Consider the following 18,969-nt stretch of genomic DNA (forward strand, 5'->3'; position numbering starts at 1 on the left):
CCAGCTCTACCTCTCCATCATCTCTCTCTCTCTCTCTCTCTCTCGCTCTCGCTCTCGCTCTCGCTCTCGCTCTCTCGAGCCTTTGACTGTTTCTCTGCTGTCCAGACAGCTGGCCCAGCACCACATCTTGGATGAGTTAACTTTCTACAGTTCAACATTGGAAAGACCAAAGCCATCCACTGCCCCACTTTGCCAGTGATTCCACTCTCCTCCCCAGCCACACTTGCTGAATCAGACCATTTGCGACTATTCGGTCCTGAGTTGAGCTTTAAACCTCATCACAAAGACCACTTGCCTCCACCCGCATAACATTGACAGCCTTCACCCCTGTCCTCAGCCCATGAACCTTTGCCATCTCCAGACTCGATTACTCCAACTTTATCCTTGCTGGCCTCCATTCTTCGACCCTCTATAAACTCCAACTTGTCCAAAGCTTTGCTGAAATATGTCCTGTCCCACATTCAGTCCTGGTTGCCCATCACCCTAATCCTCACTGACCTTTTTCTTTTCTAGTTGCCACCACCTACATTTAAAATCTGCTCTCAGGTGGACTCGGGTTGCCTAGGACCTAAGCTCTGGAATTCCCTGCCTAAACCTTTCCGCCTCGCTACCTCTTTCCTCCTTTAAGACACTCTTTAAAACCTTCCTCTTTGACCAAGCTTTTGGTCACCTGTCTTAATTTATCCTTATGTGGCTCGGTGTCAAACTTTTTGTCTTATAATACTCCTGTGCAGCGCCCTGGGACATTTTACTATGTTAAAGGCGCTATATAAATACAAGCTGTTGTTGGACATATAAGATCCCATGGCACTATTTTGAAGAAGAGCAGGGGAGTTATCCCTGATGTTCTGGCCAATATTTATCTCTCAATCAACATTACTGAAGAACAGATTTATCTGGTTGTTATCACATTGCTGTTTGTGGGAGCTTGCTGTGAGCAAATGGGCTGCCACGTTTCTTACATTACGACAGTAACTGCACTTCACAATGACTTCATTGGCTGTAAAGCGCTTTGGGACGTCTGGTGTTCATGAAAGGCGCTATATAAATGTAAGTCTTGCTTTCTACTGAACTCTCCATTTCTCTGTCTCTGGCCTTGTGTATCTCCCCATCCCGTCGCCATACCAGAGCCTTCAGACCTTTGGATTCTACTCTCTCGAATTCCTGCTCTTTGCCTCTCCCTTTTAAAAAAAACCTTCTCAAAATTCATCTCTTCGACCAAGCTTTTGGTCACGCCTCCTAATCTCTGCTTTCCTGGATCAGTGCACCTTCCATCCATCAATCTATGCAGTGCTTTTGGACATGTTTTACATTGGTGATGGTGATGAAGAAGAACAAGTTAATGTTTTGGACGGGACTCTTCATTAGGGTTTGGAGACCATGAGAGATTCTTGATTTTAAAAGTAAGAGTAACTGAATAAGTCATTTTAACCTGAAAGGAGTACAAGTTAATACAAAGCAGACAAGTTTTAAAATAAATGGTGACCACTCTTTTCTCTCCCAGCCCCCCCTCTTTCTCCCACCTCCCCCCTCTCTCCCCCACCTCTTTCCGCCCCCACCCCCCCACAAAAAAATTAACTTGCATTCCAGTACATTTGATAAATCCTGGAACCCTTCTCCCTTTAATTCATGGGGAGAAGGGAATCAGTAGCTGAGAAATTGGAAAGGGAAAAATAATAGCAATGACCACGATGTGAGCTGTTGGATGTACATTGACGATTTATTTATTTGGATATAATGGCTATAGAGGAAGTTGCCCCAAAAGATCATTGATTAAGGAATATGGGCCACAAGGTCTATTTAAATCATTGGTCTAAACATCACTGTGTCTAGAAGTTGCTGGTCTAACGATTATCAGCATTTAGTAACGTTCTGATACAATGTGCTTACAGCTATCTGGACAAGTCTTTGCTGAGTTAAGTGGGTGTAGTTGTGCTGTGAGCAGCAGGGAACTGGACTCTGTGAATCATCAAGGACCAAAGATCACAGTGAAATAAAATCAAATTGCTGGAAACCCTCAGCAGGTCATGCAGCATCTGTGGAGAGAGAAGTTAACCTTTCCTCAGACTGGAAGATGGACAGCTTTTAAGTAAACACAGAGCCAATGGTGTGGAGGGCAGGAGCGATTAATTGACACACCGGATGATGGGAGGGTGATAATGGGACAAGTAAAGAAACAAAAGATGGGTGCAGAGGAGGTGGAAATGGAAATGGCAGAATAACAAGGTGGGGTGTGGAGCATGGAAAATCTGGCAGAGTGGAGAGGGCTGTTGTGGCCTGGGAATGTGCCGGGAGAAAGGCAGGTTGACCCCGAGGGTGCGGGCCACCCTGCTGGTGATGTATCGATGGGGACCCCCATCCCAGGCCATGATAGTTGGTGGTGTTGAAAAGAAACACTTGCCAGACCAGACAGGATTGCATTGAACAGAAATCTGATCATTCACTGTGGTACTTTCCTGATCAGATGTGCAAATATAGTTTATCTTTATATCTGACTGTGCAAAAGAATAAGCTTTTCCTTTTTAAGCAATCAAATTGAGATTTTGCATGTAGAACAGAGAAGATTTAAATGTTCTTATCTTTTTTATCCATGCATTTTAACCATGCATTTTAATAGCTTATGTGTTATGTTTTGTTTGTGAAAGCTGCACACTTGTATGGAAGAAAGGCATTTAAAAAACTGAGTAGAAGAATTCTGCTGTCGGAAAGTACTCTCCAGCATTCAAATCCGACAGTCTCCTTTAGTACATCCTCGAATACAGCAGAGTGATTGACATGACCCGTTTTTAAAAATGCATAATTTATACACGGAAGCAAACTCTCTATGCAATTCTGCTCATTTCTGTCTGGATTCATGAAAAGATGGCATTTTCACTCGCTCTTGTATTGTAACCTCTGTCTAAAAATAGAGGGGGAGGAATTGTAAGATCGCAGCAACCGAATGTGCAGCAGTAACTGACCTGTTAAACCTGTTAAAAAGGTTTTTCTTTCCCTGGAAATGGAATAAAAGAATTCGCACTGCATGTTTCTTTTAATTACGATGTGTTGAGTCATGTTGTTTTTCAGTAATATATAATACTAAGAGCAACAACAAGGCCGTGTATTATGCATGTTACTCATTGTTTGTTTCATCCTGTAGTGGTTTTTTGATGATTTGAAATGAAGGGCATTCACTTATTTTAAAACTTGTAATCTTTCAAAAACTACTTAACGTTGCCAAATTTGAAGTATCCCTTCAATTTAATAAAATTCAGAATGCAGCCACATTAAAGGAGCTCTCGGATGCTGGGGTGAATGAGGGGATCTATTGGAAAGGATACAGAAATTACTCCGAGCCTGATACTGTTGTAATCATTTAAAAAGGGAGCATTGGGACTTCAGTAGAATTAGTGTTGAATGAAGACCTGGGAAACCAGTTCAGTAAAAAAAAATTCAGGTAAATATGCACAGTTTGTAAGATTTTTAAGCTAATCAATTCAAAATTAATCACCAGAAACTACACAAAGCAGCAGCATTATCTCGTGTTAGGGGTGTGTGGTAAAGGGAGTAAAAGAGGTAAACACAATGTCCCAGATATTCCGATCGCAGGCCTCCTGCGGGCGGAGGACTGCGATCTGGAAAAATCTGCACCCTTACCTGAGGGCTCCCGGGAGGCGCACCGTTCCGCTGCTGGGCCTCTCCAAACTGCAGGTGCGCAGGGCCCACGTATCCCAGAGGCGCAGGTGGTTCGCAGCGTCCCTGGGATCACGTGGGCCACAGGGAGCCAATCACAGAAGGGAATCTCCCTTCATACATTTGACAGGAAGACCTGTCAAATATATGAATGGAGATCACCCCCCTAAACATAGTAAAACTCCAAATAAATTTTAAAAAAAATCATTTTTAAAATGACTTGAAATTACATAAATGAACTTTATATCAAATTCAAATTTTTGAAAAAAATAAGTTTTTAACGGGACTAAAAATAAACTTACCTTTCTTTAAAGTATTTTTAAATGATAAATCAGTGGAATTTTTTTTACTTTTTCCAACTCTACCTGGTAAAAGCAAGCCTTGTGCCTATTACCAGGCGAATGAATTGTACGGGTTTTCTGCGGGCGGAGGGTCTCAAAAGCCGAACTATCCACCTGCAGAGGCCCTTCTCCAGCTCAGCCGGAGGATTTGTCGAGAGCTTTCTTGACAGATCGGAAATGCCGGTTTCCAGCGCATGCGCTGGGCATGCCTGAAACCAGCATTTCTGATGTCCTTGCGGGTGGGTACACAGCGCGCACCCACACGTAGGGATCGGAATATCCGGCCCAATATGTGTAGCTTTAGTGAATATTGATATCGGGGCTGAGTGAGGAATTAATGATCCCAACCCTGAGAATGGAACTCGTACAATTGAAATAATACATTTCATGAAAGAAAATACTAGTGGGTAGGAGAGTACTTGGTTTTATTTCCTTTTTTATGTAGCTGCTGATTGAGCAGTGCAATTTCAATTAGTGCAGACTCAAAGGCACCCATAGTACACATACCTGTTCTCATTCTCGAATGGAAAAGACACACTCGTATATCTGTTGCTTGCTGGCTGCTCGTTGTCTCACAGAAGATCTGCATCAGAGTCTCAGGATGAGGTGGGTGTCTGAGAGTCCTTTCAAATCAGTGCCAATTGAAATATCTAATTGAGTGAGGAATCTCTAAATCAACAAAACGAATGACCCCACCTTCTCCACGTTCCCCTTCAATTTGTGTGATACAAAAAGGACCACGTTAAAGTTACGTTTTAAATGGGTCAACGAAGTGATTTTCCCTCTAAGAAACTCCAGATCGTTTTACCATACTTTCACAGTCCACCATCTTAGTGTTGGTGCAGAGCCCACTGGTTTGCCTTTTATACAGGATACTTACTGCTGGAGAAACTGCTTTAAGAGTGGAAGTTGCATTTGTTTACTGATTCTGAAAGGAAACAGTGATGCTGCCTCCTCCAGGTAGTCTCACTCCACTTCTGGTATCAAATTGAGCCCTACGTCCCATTCGGGCTGTATTTATGCAATATAATCACAGTATCATTGCAAAGCAAAACCACTAGTAGTGTAAATGCAGCCTTAAAAAAGCTGCGCTCAGCTTGCTCTCCATTTGTAAGCACTGTGAGGTCACAACAGTAACTTACTGAAAAACTTTCTGCTGTTTTTTCACCATCTCCGCCTGTGACTTTTCTCAACCAATGTTCTGATTCTGTTGGTAATGGGTCAAAAAAGTCATTTTGACTGTGGTCACCAAAATTTATCTTTGCCAAATCAGAGAAGTAATCTTTCTCTCATCAGACTATTCCCAACATGGAGTATAATGTGGGAAAATGTGAGGTTATTCACTTTGGTAGGAAGAATAAAAAAGCAAATGATTATTTAAATAGAGAGAAATTACAAAATACTGCGGTACAGAGGGATCTGGGGGTCCTTGTACATGAAACACAAAAGATTAGCATGCAGGTACAGCAAGTACAGGAAACTCGTTTAAACGGCACCTCAATATCCAGAATTCTCCATTAACTGGCAAAATTCATACTCCGAAAACACCTCAATAACTGGAAATGTTGCCGAGTCCGAGTCTTCCGCAGTGGCCGAGTTAGTCAGTGGGGGTAGTTCTCCAAACTGCCACTACTCGGCTTCTTGGCGCTGTCGGAGGTCCGCACACCTCAATAGCAGGAGTCTGATTCTCCCGCTGTAACCCAATTACTGTATACTGCACATTTCTTGATTTTTTAATTTTTGTTTGTTAAAAATAGCCTCGATAGGTAACCCTCTCTGTCATCCGGAATTTTTAATCAACCGGCACCATCCCGGTCCCGTCGGTGCCGGATACCAAAGAGTTTCCTGTAATTAGGAAGGCAAATGGAATGTTGGCCTTTATTGCAAGGGGAATGGAGTATAAAAGTAGGGAAGTCTTGCTACAACTGTACAGGGCGTTGATGAGACCACACCTGGAGTACTGCGTACAGTTTTGGTCTCCTTATTTAAGGAGGGATATGCTTGCATTGGAGTCAGTTCAGAGAAGGTTCACTAGGTTGATTCCTGGGATGAAGGGGTTGTCTTATGAGGAAAGGTTGAGTAGGTTGGGCCTATACTCATTGGAGTTTAGAAGAATGAGAGGGGTGATCTTATTGAAACGTGGAAGATTCTGAGGGGGCTCGACAGGGTAGATGCTGAGAGGATGTTTCCCCTAGTGGGGGAATCTAGAACTAGGGGGCACAGTTTCAGAATAAGGGGTCGCCCATTTAAAACGGAGATGAGGAGGAATTTTTTCTCTGAGCGTCGGGAATCTTTGGAATTCTCTACCCCAGAGAGCTGTGGAGGCTGGGTCATTGAATATATTTAAGGTGGAGATAGACAGATATTTGAACGATAAGGGAGTCGAGGGTTATGGGGAGCGGGCAGGGAAGTGGAGTTGATGCCAAAACCAGATCAGCCGTGATCTTATTGAATGGCGGAGCAGGCTCGAGGGGCCGAGGGGCCTACTCCTGCTCCTATTTCTTATGTTCTTATTTTCAGTGCCTAAAATTGTCGCCTGGGAGCAGGAATAACTGAGATCCACAACCTTAAGTTATTTTCAGCTTTAAAAAGAAATAACTTGCATTTATATCGTGTCTTTCACAAACTCAGGACGTCCCAAAGCGCTTCACAGCCAATGCAGTATTTTTGAAGTATAGTCACTGTTGTATTGGCGGAAACACAGCAACCAGTTTGCGCACAGCAAGGTTCCACAAACAGCAGTGTGATAATGACCAAATAATCTGTTTTAATGATTTGGTTGAGGGATAAATATTGGCCAGGACACCGGGGTGAACTCCCTGCTCTTCTTTGAAATAGTCCCGTGGGATCTATTGCGTCCACCTGAGAGGGCAGAAAGGGCCTCGGTTTAACGTCTCACCTGAAGGACGGCACCTCTGACCATGCAGCACTCCCTCAGTACGGTACTGGTGTGTCGGCCTAGAATTTGTGCTCGGACCTCTGGTGTGGGACTTGAATCCACAACTTTCTGAAAATAGGCAGTTTTCTGTTTGGCATTTAATTCACCAGATCAATTAAAATGATCTATGCTTCTTTTATAAATTCTCCATATGTATTTTGTTTTAAGTACAAAAATGCTACTGCCATTTAATTGCTTTTTACACCTAGTATATTTACACTGCAGAAAATGAGACAACTTTTAGTGTGTTACGCAATAGGAATCTTTGAGCTTGCAAGCTGTTGGCACAGTTTTCATATAGGACACACAATGAGACTTGGCTTACTGAGAAAATGAAGAATGATGGTGCATATCAATCAAGATCCATGATCCATTGGCATTATTCACTTGTGGTAAATCACAGACTGCTGTTGCATCCTGTTTATACCACATGTCATGTGGTCCAGAAATTTTGTAATTTGATTTTTTTTTAGATGTGCCTTCATATCTACCTCCTTGCAGTCAGGTGTTCCCTGAGGCATCCCTTTAGTCAGGGCCTTTTATATTATTTTGGAAGTATTTGGATTGGGTATTTGAAAGTAATGTAAAATTGTTACTCAATGAACTGCCGTGGCTGCAGTGTGTACCATCTACAAGATGCACTGCAGCAACTTGCCAAGGCTTCTTCGGCAGCACCTCCTAAACCCGCGACCTCTACCACCACCTCCAAGTTCCCCTCCAAGTCACACACCATCCTGACTTGGAAGAATATCGCCGATTCTTCATCATCACTGGGTCAAAATCCTGGAACTCCCTCCCTAACAGCACTGTGGGAGTACCTTCACCACACGGACTGCAGTGGTTCAAGAAAGCGGCTCACCACCACCTTCTCAAGGGCAACTAGGGATGGGCAATAAATGCCAGCGATGCCCACATCCCAGGAATGAATAAAAAATAAATAATCTTGAAAATGTAGGTAAATATAGTAAAGTTTTACCAATGAGAAATTGACCGTATTAGAAACTTAATTATTTTCCCACTTTCAAAGTTACCACATCTTTAAAAAAGAAGAAACCCCAAAGGATTTCTTTCTCCCCCACCCACCGCCGCCCCCCCCCCCCCGCCTTCAGCCCATCCCTACCTGTCAGTCTCCCATAAGTGGTCACTTTTATGAATTTATTATGGCTTGAAAACATATGTTTTTGAGTTGGTCATCTGTTCAAATGAATTTGCCATGCCTTTTTGATTTGTAAATGACTCAATCTCTCCCAACATTTTCTCCAGGTTGAGAGCCCGCACACTTGTACACGGTTTAATCCAGGTGCTTTGCTGCGGAATCTGGAATGGTTGAGGGGGCAGGGGGGTCCCAAACCGGCCAATCAATGTGAAAGTCTTTATACTGAACCCGCCATTCTGCAAAAAAAAAAGAGTCTGGTCTGCCAGACATTGTAGACGCTTCAATAAGTGTGCATGATGCTAAATCTCCTTCTGTAATCTTTTTTTAAAGGGTGCTTGCCCTGATGGCAGGTGTTGCACTGGCTTCTTCGGCAGCACCTCCTAAACCCTAAACATTTTGTAAGTGATGACTCTTTTTAGCCCTCTTTTTAAACTTCCGTTCCATTTTTCAGCCCTTACTTGTGTGGGTCAACCACAAAAGAGGTTACCAAATATAATATTTTGTACTTTTTTGTATTTTTTTTCTCTCTTGAAATATCCTCGCCGTTATTTGCGCACACCCTTCCTTTCATTATATATACAGGCACAGCTTATAGTTTCTTGCTTTCTGTCTGCAAAAAAAAAAAATATGCCCTGTAGATCTGAAAATGAAACTAACTTGTTTCCTGGTATCAAATTTAATTTCATGAAGTTACAAGCTTTCTAAATTGATGGTTGACTTTTGTAAAATCTGCACTTGTGCAAATTGCCAGGCCATAGGTGGTGGAATTTGTGGGAAGAAGTGACGGCAGCGAGGCAGGGAGTCTGTAATCTGGGGGAAGAAGTGATGCAGCGAGGCGGGGAGTCTAACCTGGGGGAAGAAGTGATGCAGGGAGTCTAACCTGGGGGAAGAAGTGATGCAGCGAGGCGGGGAGTCTAACCTGGGGGAAGAAGTGATGCAGCGAGGCGGGGAGTCTAACCTGGGGGAAGAAGTGATGCAGCGAGGCGGGGAGTCTAACCTGGGGGAAGAAGTGATGCAGCGAGGCGGGGAGTCTGTAATCTGGGGGAAGAAGTGATGCAGCGAGGCGGGGAGTCTAACCTGGGGGAGGAAGTGATGCAGCGAGGCAGGGAGTCTGTAATCTGGGGGAGGAAGTGATGCAGCGAGGCAGGGAGTCTAATCTGGGGGAAGAAGTGATGCAGCGAGGCAGGGAGTCTAATCTGGGGGAAGAAGTGATGCGGGGAGTCTAACCTGGGGGAAGAAGTGATGCAGCGAGGCGGGGAGTCTGTAATCTGGGGGAGGAAGTGATGCAGCGAGGCGGGGAGTCTGTAATCTGGGGGAAGAAGTGATGCAGCGAGGCGGGGAGTCTAATCTGGGGGAGGAAGTGATGCAGCGAGGCGGGGAGTCTGTAATCTGGGGGAGGAAGTGATGCAGCGAGGCGGGGAGTCTGTAATCTGGGGAGGAAGTGATGCAGCGAGGCGGGGAGTCTGTAATCTGGGGGAGGAAGTGATGCAGCGAGGCGGGGAGTCTGTAATCTGGGGGAGGAAGTGATGCAGCGAGGCGGGGAGTCTAATCTGGGGGAAGAAGTGATGCAGCGAGGCGGGGAGTCTAATCTGGGGGAGGAAGTGATGCAGCGAGGCAGGGAGTCTGTAATCTGGGGGAAGAAGTGATGCAGCGAGGTGGGGAGGAAGTGATGCAGCGAGGCGGGGAGGAAGTGATGCAGCGAGGCGGGGAGGAAGTGATGCAGCGAGGCGGGGAGTCTGTAATCTGGGGGAGGAAGTGATGCAGCGAGGCAGGGAGCCTGTAACCTGGGGGAGGAAGTGATGCAGCGAGGCAGGGAGTCTGTAATCTGGGTAGATTAAGATCCTCAGCTGCACCATCATCAATCTTTAAAAGCACTGTTAAGTTTCTGTAACTACTTAACCATGCCAGGAAACCACATGAAAACCCCTAATTTTTTTAATGCGTGGTGTTGAGGGGTGGGGGTGGGTGGGTTGAGGGAAGAAGAGGGAGGTGGAGAAAGGGGAAAGAAATATAATAATAAAATGCACATAATGCAAGACAATCGGGGCAGGGAGGAAAGGAATATTTACGTGTGGGGAGGGGAATTTTTGCAATCCATCGGAGGCTACCCTCACTGTGCCACACTAAAATTTAAATGAACGTAGTGCGAGAGTGGACCACATAGCCATATGTTTTTAAAATGAGTGAGTGTCAGATGCTGGGAAATGGAACCTGCTTGTACTTTGAACCTACCAGCTGAGGAAAGCAGTTTTTTGATGAGATTGCAGAGTTCCTCCTATGGTTTGCGTACCCAAACTTCAGCTTCTGAAAGCAGTCTCTGTTGTACCAGGGTGTAGTCTTTTCATAGTCAGATTGAAATAGCTAAATCAATATCCAATGTTATATATTTGTATATGGTGCACTTGTTCTCATTCTGATTGCGTTGGTGAAAGATAGAAGTGTCCACGCCACTGATGTATCCATCATAATTACCCTTCATTCCCACTGACGGGTGTGCTGAATTTGGCCCACGTTCCAGAAGTGAAGGAACAAATTAATTATGCTGTAAAATTAATTATATTATACTAGCTAATTTCCAGTCATTTTTCCTGCTTAACATTACGTTGTGCAATTTTTACTTTGCTGTAGGACTCGGTACTGAGGTTTATTTAACGCTATGATGGACGTGCCTTAGAGTCTAAGTAAAAAATGATGAGCTGAAGTGTCTGTGTACGGTAATTGGTCAGACCGGATCTTGAATAATGCCAGTGCTGCTGTTGTGTATGTTTAGGCAAATAAATGCATTTTGAATTCCTCTGGTAAGTTTTTTTAGTTCTATGAAAACTTAAGAATTGTAGTTGTGTGATAAACATTTTGGTTAATTATCTGGATCTAGCCACATTTGACAAGAGAATGAACCATGGCCATTGTCAACATAACTGCTGCCTCTGCATAAACTGCTGGCAATGACACTTTACAAGCAATGGAACAGCAGTGTGTTTAGATCCCAGGTTTTCCTACACGCTGTGTAGGTACGAAAGATTTTAATTCAAGGTTTAAAGTTCATTAAACAGTAATGGTGTTAGATTTTATCATTTTCAATACCAAAGCGCAGCTTGATGTACTGTATGTAGAATGTGGTAACTTGGGTCTGTTGTATGTAGAAGTGTTGTGGAATGTGTGTTATTTATAGGGACTCGGTGCATTTTGTTTCTCAACTCTACGGGTCCATAGTTCTCTGACAAAGGGGAGTCTTGTGCAGATACTGTAGAGCAATTCTTTGTTAAAAATTAAAACGCCACCTAAAGGTGCTGTTGTCTGTAGAAGGGCAGTGAATGTTTCCATCATGGGGAAAATGGGGAGCACGGTGGCATAGTGGTTAGCACTGTTGCCTCACAGCGCCAGGGACCCGGGTTCAAATCCAGCCTCGGGTGACTGTGTGGAGTTTGCACATTCTCCCCGTGTTTGCGTGGGTTTCCTCCGGGTGCTCCGGTTTCCTCCCACAGTCCAAAGATGTGCGGGTTAGGTTGATTGGCTATGATAAGTTGACCCTTAGTGTTAGGGGGAGTAAATACGCGGGGATAGGGTGGGATATGTGTTGGTGTAGGGGTTACAGGGATCGGGTGGGATATGTGTCGGTGCAGGCTCGATGGGCCGAAATGGCCTCTATCTGCACTGTGGGGTTTCTGTGATTTCTGTGAAAATGTATGGCCACAGTTGTAATGACTATTTGGTAAAAGGCGATCAGATAAAATTCTTTGCTTTAAGTTGGTGCATGTAACTGTGACCACGTGCGACTCCTTCTCTAGTACTCACCTTGGCTAAGATCTCTGTATTTCAAGTGCCCTGATTCTCAAGCTAGGAATACATTGCAAAGTCTGACTGTAGTTTCAGTGAAAGATCCTTCCGGAGAAGAATGTTGCATGTTCCAAGTTGGGGGAAAAAAGTAATAATTAGCAGTCCGTGTAGCAAAAGAAAAATATTAACATTGTGTCCTAGCTCAACTAATTTTTAAAAATAATTTTCTATCTCTTCAGTACAATATGTGATGGCTTTGGTTTAACATGGCGCTGTTGATGCAAAGTGAACAAGGTTAAGTCAACCTTGTATTGATTAGTTCACTGTGCTGCTGGTGGGAGATGATTTAGCTCATTATATTTTTGTATTTCAGTTATGCACCATGCCTATAGTAGACAAGTTGAAAGAAGCCCTGAAGCCTGGACGAAAAGATTCTACTGACGAAGGTGACCTCAACAAACTGCTAGCAGCTTCGGCAAAGAAGGTTCTTCTTCAGAAAATTGAATTTGAACCTGCTACCAAGAGTTTTTCCTATCAACTCGAAACTCTGAAGAGTAAATATGTCATTTTGAACCCTAAACCCGAAGGGGCAGCTGGCCAGAAAAATGCTTGTTGCACCCCAACAAAAAAACAAGGTATGGATATCCAGCCTACTTGAATACCATTTTATTACTTTGTGCAGCCTGAGGTTCAGTGAATGTAGAGGTTGCGGTCATATTGGGAGCGCTGCTGTGGCTTCACGTACCTGTGAAACTGTTGTAAGCTGGTGACTTCAGCATTTGGAAATACAACTTTATATCACTTACAATGCCCAGGTTCCCGAACTGCCTGCACGGCAGACCCTGAAAATACAGGTCTATGAATCTGAATGGAACTCGTTACCACAAGGAGTAGTTGAGGCGAATCGCACAGACGCATTTAAGGGGAAGCTAGATAAACACACGAGGGAGAAAGAAATCTACGGCTATGTTGATGGGGTTAGATGAAGAAAGATGGGAGGAGGCTCGTGTGGAGCATAAACGCCGCATGGACCTGTTGGGCTGAATGGCCTGTTTCTGTGCTGCAAATACTGTACTATGTAATTGATTTTAATTGCGCTAATATCCAGTGGGCAATGAAAACTCAACAGATAATGGCTAAATTCTATAAGAAAGGACAGATATGGATTTTCAATTCATTATCTGGCGCATTGTTGTGAATGGACAGTGTTATTTCTGCAATTGTGACCTCTGTTGTATTAACATTTAAAACGCTATGCTGATAGATACTGAACTTGTGTCGAGCAAATCATTAATCCCGAAGGTTTACATGATGGTCTTGCTTTCTACAATCTGTCAGAATTTGCTGTGGTAAATGTCATCAACCAATATTCATGTTCCTTAAATGAGTTCAGTGAAGGATAACTTCACTTTCTTTATCTTGCGACGAAGATCGGGTGTCGTAAAGTTTTGTCAGCACCGTGCCCGAACTTTCCTCACTTTGTGATGTTTACCTGAGATTTCATCGAGATGCTGATGTGATTATGAACAGGAAAAGTCTGGATGCTGACTTTTAGTTTTAAATTTAAAATATTAATTTCTTAAGAACTGAAAGTCTGTATTGAAAGATTTAATAGTAAGTTAGCTTGCTAGTTCTTGTACAAGAAGTGCTTTAGGCATTGATTCTTGTTAGAATAAAGCTATCGCCTGAATGTATAAATATTTAGAATTGTTCCCACAGCTCCAAATTGGTTATAGCTCAATTTTTATGAAGCTGCCTTGTCACTGTCAGCTGGTATGTCTTGCCTTCAGATCAATTTTTTTTGTACATGTGGAACTAAAGCTGATGTAACTGAAAAGCAGGCATTTGGCATTTTTACAGTTGAATTTTCACCCCTTCCTATATCCAAACTACATCATGCTCTTTTTTTTTTTGTCCTTTTCAGTTTATGAAACCAGTGGCATTCCAAATGATGGCGTCCCAGCCCCTCAGAAAGTACTGTTTCCTATGGAAAAATTGTCCATGAAATGGGTGCGTGTGTACAGAGTCGGAGCTGGACTCCACAACCTGGGAAATACGTGTTTCTTGAACTCCACTATACAGTGCTTGACCTATACACCACCACTGGCCAATTATCTCCTCTCAAAAGAGCACAGTAAGACATGTAAGTTCTTTGCTACAGTATCTGGAACCTTTGAAATCTAATATATTGTGTGATTCGGGTAGTCATTGACTTTCAAATACTGTCAAAAGAAACACTATAGTGTATTACATTTAAGCTATGTCTGTCTCACTGGCTCAGAAGCAGTTGTATGCATGTTGCATGCAGGCTTTGTATTGAGGGTTCAGTGTTCATTTTGGTCACAGACCTGGAGTGAGAATAGAAAAGGTCAAATCTCCACGCAGCCTGTGGAAATCCAGAAAGTGTACTTTACCAAGTCTCTAGTACTGACCTAGTCAGTATTGATGGAGCTGTTCCGGACCCGAAGCTGATAACATTACAGGAAACTCTCTGGTATCCGGCACCGACAGGACCGGGATGGTGCCGGTTGATTAAAAATTCTGGATGATGGAGAGGGTTATCTACTGAGGCTATTTTTAACAAACAAAGAGTCAGACTCCTGTTATTGAGGTGTTCGGACTTCCGACAGCGCCAAGAAGCCGAGTAGTGGCAGTTTGGAGAACTACCCCCACTGACTAACCCGGCCACCGCGGGAGACTCTGACTCGGCAACAATTCCGGTTATCGAGGTGTTTTCAGAGTATGAATTTTGCCGGTTAATAGAGAATTCCGTATATTTATGTGCCACTTAAACGAGAGTTTCCTGTACACTGCATTTGGAGTGCTGGGGCTTGTGGCGGGTGGGGTGGAAGGTAGGATTGGGAGGTGCTGAGCTTGATTTCTTAGTAGACAGGAAAGCTGTCAGATGACCGGTGATGTCTTGTACCAGCTCAGGAAGCTTTGGAACAGGTCGGTCACATGTCCTGTCGGCTGCGGGTGATGTGTTGGCCTTGGGAGACTTGAAGGAGACGGAAATAACAGCCACAAATTAATTACAAAGTGTGCTGCTTCATAGAAGCAGATGAAGATGAGCTGCACGCTTTGAATTTTTAAAAATTAATTGTGGATGCACAGATTGTTTGCCCTAATTGAAGCAGATGCTCACATCATTGCAGGTCTCAATGTAATCACAGGAGAGAACAATTGTAAAACTACACTTGGGGGAGATTCCAATTTACCTTTCAGTGAGTCTCTGGTTCTCCTTTTAATAGTTTTGACTATGGAACATTTTTCATTTTACCAACCTGAATTTTTTTCCATTTAATACTGCCAAACTATTTTGTGTTGAGATCTCACAGTTGTCATGTTCTGAAATTTTTTTTGGTGGCTGTGGAAGCTTTGAAATGGAGTATGAAATCTCTGTGTCTGTTGTAAAATGTGCAGTGTTGCTATTAGTTACTGGGAAAAGTAAAGATGGAGGCTGGAACAAGTTTTATCGAGTTTGTGCATTACAACAGTGACTACACGCCAAGAAAAAAGTACTTCATTAGCTGTAAAGCGCTTTGGGATGTCCAGTGGTCGTGAAAGGCGCTATATAAATGCAATTCTTCTTCTTGTGCGTCTTGTGCTGCAGTTCCCTGATCGTGGTGTTCTTTGCAGTTGTGAATAGAATTCAACATCTCTTAATTTTTGCTTATACAAATTAATGCTTCATTTATACTGGCAAATTGGTTTTGGATTAACTTATCCCAGTAAGTTTACCCTGTACTCCACTTCATCCTTCAACAACATTAGTAGATTGAAGATGGCAAGAGCTCAGTGGGACAATTCAGTAAACCTTGAGTAATGCCACACTGGCCCAACACATCCAGTCCAGAGTGATGGGATGGATGATTTTCCTTTCTGTTGGGGCCCTATAATTTTGGCAGAATGAAGCTAGTTCCTTGCGGTTGCCGATCCCACTACTAAACGGCTAACAAAATCACAGTCTCGTGCAGAATCCATGAGATGGCTGTTGTAGGGATTGGATTACAAAAAACATACACTGTTACCCTTTTTATAATGATCTCCGGGTTAGATTAAGCCATGATGTTGGGACATAATGCCTTAATCCAGGCCTGTGATTGCCTGATGTGCTCTGTTCCCCACGCTGACCTCTTTCACCTAGATGAGCACAAAATCATCATAAATTGCACTTTTAAAATATAAATTGATGTTAGTTTGATTCCCAGGCAAGCCCACTTGTTTTCACTTGAATACCAAGGTCGCTCTGACATCAAGGTCTATACTTCTGGACCTATATCCACATATGCTAAAACATCAAATGCACATTGTGACTTCTCTGCTGGCTGCAGTGCAAATGTGGGGTAGTTAGATTCTGCTGGGTTCTCTATGCTGGGTGCAATACAGATGAGACATAACTAAATTTAAAGAAATTGATTTTTTTCTCTCTCACCCTATTTTTATTTTCTCACATTGCAATTTGACCTCTGTGTTGTGTGTTTAAAATTTAAAAAAATATTTCAATGTAAATGTTTTGTATTCCTATAGATTTGTGACCTAGAAACTGGAAGAAATTTCTTCTGTTACTCTTCCTGCAGCTGTGGGTTTTATTTTTGCGACTTGAAATTCACATAACCTTGGTGTGGGCAGACAGTAAATCACTGCCCTTTTTGCAGTGCTGAACGTTGGAAGCTGGCACAGTTCTGTTCTGGGTTCTGTTTTGAGAAGTGTAGCACAAGCAGATTGATGCAGCAGGCAGAACTGGTCCTGAGGCAGTACACGGGTTTGGCAACAACAGTAGCTTTAAAAAAAAACCTTTGACGTAGTGTTGGCTTTGCAATCTTCCGTGACTGTAAAGCATGTGACCTGGCCATTCCCAGTGCCCTAATTTAAGAAGGAGTTGTGATATTAGAATGCAACTGGAGGCTATAAAATAGCAGTACATTAAAAAAAAATCTGCATATTAATTGCATTAGAAGTGCTGTAATCAGTGGAAATTCCCAGCATTTTGCTTTTGTCATTTTAAAATTAGTTGTTCCTTTATATGTTTAAGAAAAGAACATGGCAATACAGCATGATCAAATAAGCCTTTTTGTATCATACCGATCCACGCAGACCTCATTTTGTCCAGTATACCCAATCTTATGAGGGAGCTGTTGGACACCACGGAGGTACCAGCAGATTGGAAACAGACTAACATAGTGGCCATATTCAAAACGGGTAACAAAATTGACAAGTACGGCAGACCCATTAGTCTTCGTCCAATCCTGCATAAAATAATGACATTGATCATCGGGAATAAACTTGAAGATGATCTGCCCAGTGATAACCGAGTAAACAGCAGTCAACATGGACTCAAGGTGAAGATCTTACCCGACCAACCTTCTCAACTTGGAGGAAGTGACGACCCTAGTGGACTGTGGAAAGCGCAATGAAGCAAGTGCAATGATGTGTTGTACCTATACTTCCAAAAAGCTATTCACAATGTTCCATGTGAGAGGGTTTCAAATGCAAAACAGTGGGAATTTAGGATAAATCTTGGCAATGGATACAAACGGATTCACAAGTAGGAAACAATAAATACTGATCAGAGGAGTTTGATGGGGAGCAAGTCTCAGGGCTTGGTGCTGGGAGCACTGCTGTTTCTAATTGAAATAAATGACCTGGATTCAGAAACTCAATAGAAAGTGGTTATATTTGCAGCTGTTAGCAAACTAGGAGGGGCAGTGAAATTATAGGAGACGGCTCAAAAATTACAGAATTAAGTGGGCAGAAAAACTGCATGAGATTTAATGCAGACAAGTGTAAAGTACTGCACATACAAGAGAAAAATAGATGTGCCTTCTCCATGAATGGTGTTGAAATAGCTAAGGATGAGGCTGAAAGAGACCCAAGGGTATTCGGGACAGTGTTCTGGCAAAATACGTTTTAGAACAGACAAGGAATAAGGCCATACTAGATTTAGTGATGAGTCGTCGTCGTACGTGTCTTCATACTGTTCCCTTTGGGGAACTGTATGAAGTGGTGGAAGGATTTCTGGCCGCGATTAACGCTCCTTCTGTGACTGTAACCATCTTCGTACCAGCCATTAGGGTGGTTAGTCCTATGGCGGGAGGGTTTTACGGGCTCCCACAACCCATAAGAGGGGGGGGGGCCACCCACACCCACGGACGCAAGTGTCCCGCTGGATGTCTACCCAGAATTTAGAGCCGGAGCTCCGACTCCACTTGCCGGGACTGTCTGGAGCGGGGTTCGAAACCCTACGCCTTCTGGCCCAGCGGCGGGGATGCTATCGCTATGCCAAAGGCCCACTCCTAGTGATGAGCCAGAATTAGTTAACAGTCTGACCAAGGGAACATCTTGCGAATAGTGAATGGTTAGATTTTATATTGGGTTTGAGAGGGAGAAGCAAGAGTCACAAACCAAGATTTTACATTTAATTAAGCAAACTTTGAAGGGATGAGAAATAAATTGACCACAGTGAGTTGGGTAGAATTGTTCACGGGGAAACCTACAGACAGTGGGAGGTATTCAAAGAAGTTTTTCGTGCAAGGCAAAAGCTCCACTTGTGCAGTTAAGCTACTATGGTCAACAGACGAGGTAAGGGGCAGTATCGAGCTAAAATAGGCTTGCACAAATGCAAGGAAAAGTGGAAATCCAGCGCACTGGAGAGCTATAAAAATAACAAAATAGAAAGTAATGAGAGGTGCAAAAAGGAGTACAAAAATACTTGCAAGGATATCAAAGCCAATAGTAAAAGTTTTTATAAATATATCTAGAGAAAGGGTGGTAAAGGGGAATGTGGGCCCGTTAAAAGACAGATTCAGGTGTTGCAATAATGCGTACAAGAAACTCTCGATTTACCGGCACCTAAATAACCGGAAATCTCTGTTAACCGGCAAATTTCAGGAGTAGGTTCAGCTAAGTTTACTTCATATTAGTGGCCGTTCCTGGATCTGTGGCCGTGTAACCGGGGTGCCTGCACCTGTTGCTGTGCAACAGGGACACCTGGATCTGTGGCTGGGGTTCCTGCACCTGTTGCTGTGCAACAGGGAAGCCTGGATCTGTGGCCGTGTACGGGGCGCTCGTACCTTTTACTTTAC

At 43.3% G+C, this 18,969-nt stretch overlaps 1 protein-coding gene across 6 annotated transcripts in view; it reads left to right on the forward strand.

Moving 5' to 3' along the window:
• Positions 1-18,969, forward strand: part of usp36 (ubiquitin specific peptidase 36) — an 85,073-nt gene that overhangs the window by 7,475 nt on the left and 58,629 nt on the right. For 5 of the 6 annotated variants that reach the window (XR_015073146.1, XR_015073145.1, XM_085963761.1 and 2 more), the window contains exons 2-3: positions 12,258-12,519; positions 13,809-14,027. Coding sequence is in view for 4 of the 6 variants with exons in the window: in XM_085963761.1 (XP_085819887.1) it covers positions 12,267-12,519; positions 13,809-14,027 (472 nt within the window). In the remaining 2 variants the exon portion in view is untranslated. Of the gene's footprint in view, positions 1-10,619; positions 10,906-12,257; positions 12,520-13,808; positions 14,028-18,969 lie in introns of those variants that run through there. The other variant, XM_085963760.1, reaches the window with a different exon arrangement.

The sequence above is a fragment of the Somniosus microcephalus genome, chromosome 21, assembly GCF_052327205.1.
Source record: "Somniosus microcephalus isolate GS21.2 chromosome 21, FLI_Smic_1.0, whole genome shotgun sequence".
Taxonomy (NCBI): Eukaryota; Metazoa; Chordata; class Chondrichthyes; order Squaliformes; family Somniosidae; genus Somniosus; species Somniosus microcephalus.